Raw genomic sequence first — 6,842 nt, forward strand, 5'->3', positions numbered from 1 at the left:
GTCATGACCAACTTGTGCCATACTGAGCATGATCAATATGTACAATAAATGACCAAAATGGATACATTATAGAAAAATTTGAACAATATTTGAATCTTCAAAAAAGATAGTTATGTGTGAACATTGTAATTATGTATTCATGCATGTGAGATAATAAGACAATATTATTTTTACTACTTAATATTAAAAGATCATTGGGAAGAGAGGCCCCTTGGTCTTGCAAACTTTATATGCACCAGCACAGGAGAGTGCCAGGGCCAAGAAGTAGGAGTGGGTGGGTAGGGGAGCAGGGCGGTTTGAGGGTATAGGGGACTTTCAGGATAGCATTTGAAATGTAAATGAAGAAAATATCTAATAAAAATTGAAAAAAAAACCGAAAGATTAAAGAGCCTTGTGATATTGTGAAATGTCAGAATGTGAGTGTTATGGACATCATATGTCGAGTTCTCTGAAATTTGCGGTACTTATAAAGCCTTATAGGCAAGAAAGTCCCATATCTGTTAACATTTTGTTTTTTTAACACTTGAGAATTTCTAATAGTGCTTTTCACAGATCACAGTCATGCCAAACTATATACATTGTTACAAATATAGGTAAGTGATGAAAATAATGTGTTTTCATTTTCATACAACCATGTGAGTTTCCAAATTTTTCCTTATCATTGTCCAGAAAATTCTACAGGAGCTGTGTGTGAGCAAAAGAATTCTGGTCTGGCACCCCTGAGCTGTGTGAGTAGACACATTATCATGGAAAGAGATTCAGAATCTGTCACTGTCAAAACTGCATGTTTGCTCCTCTGTTAGTGTGTTGGGGAAAGTTAAGAAAAATACATTTTATGAGAATCAACTCAGAGGTTGTCAGAAATTGTCGAAACAGCATTTTAAAAATTTACATCTCAACTGGATATATGAGCAAGTCTTTATAACTGATATATAAAATGAAGCACTTTTGGAAGATATTATCTGTTATCTCCCAGAGCACACTTTCAGTCATTTTAATCGTGGAATTAGTAATTGGAATTATAGGAAATGGGTTCATGGTCCTGGTCCACTGTATGGACTGGGTTAAGAAAAAGAAAATGTCCCTAGTTAATCAAATTCTTACTGCTTTGTCAATCTCCAGAATTTTTCAGCTCTGTTTATTGTTTATAAGTTTAGTAATCAACTTTTCATATACAGATTTAACTACAAGTTCAAGGATGATACAAGTCATGTACAATGCTTGGATTTTAGCCAACCATTTCAGCATCTGGATTGCTACATGCCTCACTGTCCTTTATTTTCTAAAGATAGCCAATTTTTCTAACTCTTTTTTTCTTTATCTAAAGTGGAGAGTTGAAAAAGTAGTTTCAGTTACACTGTTGGTGTCATTGCTCCTCCTGATTTTAAATATTTTACTAACTAACTTGGAAACCGACATGTGGACAAATGAATATCAAAGAAACATATCATGCAGCTTCAGTTCTCATTACTATGCAAAGTGTCACAGGCAGGTGTTAAGGCTTCACATTATTTTCCTGTCTGTCCCCGTTGTTTTGTCCCTGTCAACTTTTCTCCTGCTCATCTTCTCCCTGTGGACACATCACAAGAGGATGCAGCAGCATGTTCAGGGAGGCAGAGATGCCAGAACCACGGCCCACTTCAAAGCCCTACAAACTGTGATTGCATTTTTCCTACTATATTCCATTTTTATTCTGTCTGTCTTAATACAAATTTGGAAATATGAATTACTGAAGAAAAATCTTTTCGTTGTATTTTGTGAGGTTGTATATATAGCTTTTCCGACATTCCATTCATATATTCTGATTGTAGGAGACATGAAGCTGAGACAGGCCTGCCTGCCTCTCTGTATTATCGCAGCTGAAATTCAGACTACACTATGTAGAAATTTTAGATCACTAAAGTACTTTAGATTATGTTGTATATTCTAGACAAAAATTAACTGATACAAATGTCTTTTGTATTTTTCATTTTAAATATCCTTTAATTTTGACTGCATGAAATTGATTTCTGCTTGCAATTATCACTGATTAAAACTATTAATAATTTAACTAGTTGTATACAAGGTTATTTCTTAATATACATATCATAAAAGACCTCACTAAAATATAAATATTAATTTTACTTATTATCTATCAATCATCAGTCAGGAGATTTTGACTTATAGACTATGCTGTATATGTTTTAATATCCATAACAAACTGTGATAAAAGCATATAAGTGAAAGCATATAATATAAAATATATGAATAAAACTTTGGAGAAATAATATGTAGTATAATATGAAATTAAAAGAGTGGGAATAAAGGTAGATTATTAAATACAGAGCCGAATTTGGAAACACTTTGGCCAATTCTTTAGATCCATCAGGCTCCTGTGTTTGTTTTATATAGATTTTTATTAATTTCATTATCAACTATTATTAAATATTTTCATGGGTATAAAAACAATGTAATTCACATTTCTACGTGCAATGCTTGTTACTTTAGGTGACAGTGTAATCTATTTTATTTTATTGCCCTAGTACAAGAAATAAATGTTTATGATAGTTTAAAATATATATTTAAATATTAATTTTGATTGAATTACCATAATATCATGTGTAGTAATTTATTTATGATCAACACCAGATCTTCTTATATGTACCTGTTCTTAATATTTATTGTATGTTAACATTTAAAAACCTATACAATTAAATGAATTGATGCAACAATGCCAAATAGTTAGTTGTACAATATGATACATAGGCAGTAGAACTTGTTGAGATGCCAACTATTTTATGCAGTTATATTGTGAGTATGTTATGATTCTGAATTTTACTAGAGATGAAGAATGCATTGTTCAGTCATAATTTTATTATTAAAAATTTCGGTATCAAATCCAAGATATCCTTTTCCATTCTCCACACAATATGCATTCATTTATTTTAAAATATTTATAATTAATAACTATCTATTTTACCACCTGGATAAATTTTAATGAGAAACCAAAGCTCTGAAATAAACAAATTTAACATCTCTTACAAGCTGTCCAAGATTTATATTCTTCTACTTAGCATGTTTTCTTTTGTAAGGTTTTGTATTACTCTGTCCAAGATTTATATTCTTCTACTTAGCATGTTTTCTTTTGTAAGGTTTTGTATTACTATTTTAAAATTTTAAGGCTTCTTGTCCAGATTTATAACTATTGGACTAATATTATTCCTACAAAAAAACATACAAAATGTAACCTCCCCTTCCCCTCAGCCTGAAACCTGGTTGCTCAGGTTTCACTATTAGCAAGAAGAGAGCATCAGGGTGGAACCTGCTGCCCTATCATTCTGCCACTCCCACTGCTGCCTGCCACCTAGCTGTTCCGGAGCCAAACACGTGGTCACCTAAACTGGCCTCCAAGATGATTTGGTGGGAATGGGCCCCTTTCCCCTGCTTCATAACCCAGTGTCTGGAATAGTAAAATTGAACCTTGATCAGACCGTTGTCTTGGTTTCATCTTTCTCACATCGCCTAGGCCCCTTTTCTTTTCCAGATTCCAGGATGCCTTCCAGGTTAGAACCCAGACATGTGAGCCGCTGGCCGGCCGCAACAACAAAATATATAAATATAATTGTGTTTGGTCGCTAAACCAAATAAGAATTGTGAAATGTCATCAACAGCTGTCAGATGTGGTAGCACATGACCTGACCGTATCCCAACACTTGGAAGACAGAGATAATGAAAACCTATGATGTAAGGCCAACTTTGTTGGACAATGATCTTCATTTTACTTAAGGCTACATAGAAAGACCCAGTATAAACCTAAACTATAATTAATATATTACAGTGATTATTTCTGTGTGATATTATCTTCAATTAATGTCTGCATCTTTATTTAATATGTTAGATTAATGCTAAGAAATAAATGAAAAATTTGACAATATGAAGGTGAAATGGAATGTCAAAATATAATTGACAAGATTAATTTATTGGGCCAGTGCCAGGCCACCTTGTACCCAAACTTGGCAGACGTCCTACAATCCCCAGAGGGCTCCCCACCCCATAGGCACCCTAGAAGGCCCAGGATCCTAGGATAACTGGTGATTGGAAAACCACATCTGTTCCAACAGAACCAGGGGTACCAGGGACTACCAGAAGCACGGACACAAGAATCCTGCCCAAACAGTGGGTCAGGTTTCTTCCTGTTGGTGCTGGTCTACCTTGGTTGCAAACTCAGCAGACAGCCCCATGGTCTCCAGAGGAGGTACCACTTCCAGACGTTCTAAAATGCCCAGGATGTTAGGATCCCAGGATCATAGGATCCCAGGATTCCCAGGAGCTTGGCCACACCAGGATCTCAGGGTCTCAGAGGAAGCTTGACTGCCAAGAACTCTGACACACACAGAATCTCAGCATCACAGGATCCCAGAATCCCAGGATCACAAAGAAAGCTGGAATCTGATAAGTTCTGACTAAACAAGGGTTACAGGAAGGACAGGCTCCAATCGGATATATCTAGGGCAGGGAGCACTTGAGATAATGAAATGGTGAGAGGCAGGCATAAAAACAGAAGCAACAGAAACTAAGGTTACTTGGCATTATCAGAAACCAATACTACCACCAAAGCAAATCTTGGATACACCATCATAAAAGAAAAGCAAGATATGGATCTAAAGTCACTTCTCATGGTGATGATGGAGGACTATAAGAAAGACATAAATAACTCCCTTAAAGAAATACAGGAGAACACATCCAAACAGAGGAAAGAATTGAACAAAACCATCCAGGATCTAAAAATGGAAGTAGAGACAATAATGAACTCACAATTTGACAAGGTAGCTAAAACCATCCAGTGGAAAAAAGACAGCATTTTCAACAAATGGTGCTGGAACAACTGGTGGTTATCATGTAGAAGAATGCGAATTGATCCATTCTCCTTTCCTTGTAAAAAGCTCAAGTCTAAGTGGATCAAAGACCTCCACATAAAACCGGAGACACTGAAATTAATAGAGGAAAAAGTGGGGAAAAGCCTCAGAGATATGGGCACAGGGGAAAAAATCCTAAACAGAGCAGCAATGGCTTGTGCTGAAAGATCAAGAATTGACAAATGGGACTTCATAAAATTGTAATGCCTCTATAAGGCAAAAGACGTTGTCAATAGGACAAAAAGTCCACCAACAGATTGGGAAAGGATTTTTACCAATCCTAAATCTGATAGGGGACTAATATCCAATGTATACAAAGAGCTTAAGAAGCTGGACTCCAGAAATTCAAATAACCCCATTAAAAAAATGGGGACAGAGCTAAACAAGGAATTCTCAACTGAGGAATGCCGAATGGCTGAAAAGCACCTGAAAAAAAAAAAAAAAAAAAGTTCAACATCCTTAGTCATCAGAGAAATGCAAATCAAAACAACCTTGAGATTCCACCTCACACCAGTCAGAATTGCTAAGATCAAAAATTCAAGTAGCAGCAAATGCTGGCAAGGATTTGGAGAAAGAGGAATACTCCTCTATTGCTGGTGGGATTGCAAGATTGTCCAACCACTCTGGAAGTCAGTCTGGAGGTTCCTCAGAAAATTGGACATAATACTACCAGAAGATCCAACAATAACTCTCCTGGGCATACACCCAGAAGAAGTTCCAACTGGTAATAAGAACACATGCTCCATTATGTTCATAGCAGCCTTATTTATAATAGCCATAAGCTGGAAAGAACCCAGTTGTCCCTCTACAGAAGAATGGATACAGTAAATGTGGTACATTTACACAATGGAGTACTACTCAGCTATTAAAAACAATGAATTTGTGAAATTATTGGACAAATGCATGTATCTGGAGGATATCATCCTTAGTGAGATAACCCAATCACAAAAGAAGTCATTAGATAAGCACTCACTGATAAGTGAATATTAGCCCAGAAACAGAACACCCAAGATACAATTTGAAAAACACAAGACAATCAAGAAGAGGGAAGACCAACATGTGGATACTTCATTCCTCCTTAGAATAGGGAACAAAATATCCATGAAAGGAGTTACAGAGACAAATTTGGAGCTAAGATGAAAGAAAGGATGGACTATCCAGAGACTACCCCACCCAGGGATCCATCCTATAATCAGCCACCAAATCCAGACACTATTGCATATGCCAGCAAGATTTTGCTGAAGGGACCCTGGTATAGCTGTCTCATATGAGGCTATGCCAGTATCTGTCAAATGCAGAAGTGGATGCTCACAGTCATCTCTAAGATGGAACACAGGGCCCTCAATGGAGAAAATAGAGAAAGCACCCAAGGAGCTGAACCCTATAGGTGGAACAACAATATGAACTAACCAGTACCCCCAGAGCTCATGTCTCTAGCTGCATATGTAGCAGAAGATGGCCTAGTTGGCCATTACTGGGAAGAGAAGCCCTTTTGTATTGCAAACTTTATATACCCCAGTCCAGGGAATGCCAGGGCCAAGAAGTGGGAGTGGGTGGGTAGGGGAGCAGGGCAGGGGGAGGGTATAGGGGACTTTCAGGATAGCATTTGAAATGTATAAAAAGAAAATATCTAATAAAATATTATAAAAATAATAAAGTATAAAAAAAAAAGAAAAAAAAAAGGAAATCACAAAGGGAGACAACTCTGGAAAGAGAAAACCTAGGTAAGAAGTCAGGAGCCATAGATGCAAGTATAACAAACAGAATAAAAGAGATAGAAGAGAGAATCTCAGGGGCAGAAGATACCATAGAAAACATTGACACAGCAAAGAAAATGTGAAATGCAAAAAGATCCTAACCCCAAAAATCCAGGAAATCCAGGACACAATAAGAAGACCAAACCTAAGGATAATAGTTATAGATGGGAAGGAAGATTTCCAACTTAAA

The 6,842-nt window shown here is 36.5% G+C and overlaps 1 protein-coding gene across 1 annotated transcript; it reads left to right on the top strand.

Moving 5' to 3' along the window:
• The first annotated feature begins 937 nt into the window (after positions 1–937).
• On the top strand, positions 938–1,930 carry Tas2r117 (taste receptor, type 2, member 117). Its single transcript, NM_207021.1, has one exon. It carries the CDS (start codon positions 938–940, stop codon positions 1,928–1,930), a length of 993 nt encoding a protein of 330 aa, NP_996904.1.
• Positions 1,931–6,842: the final 4,912 nt, after the last annotated feature.

Source organism: Mus musculus, chromosome 6 (genome assembly GCF_000001635.26).
Source record: "Mus musculus strain C57BL/6J chromosome 6, GRCm38.p6 C57BL/6J".
Lineage (NCBI taxonomy): Eukaryota > Metazoa > Chordata > Mammalia > Rodentia > Muridae > Mus > Mus musculus.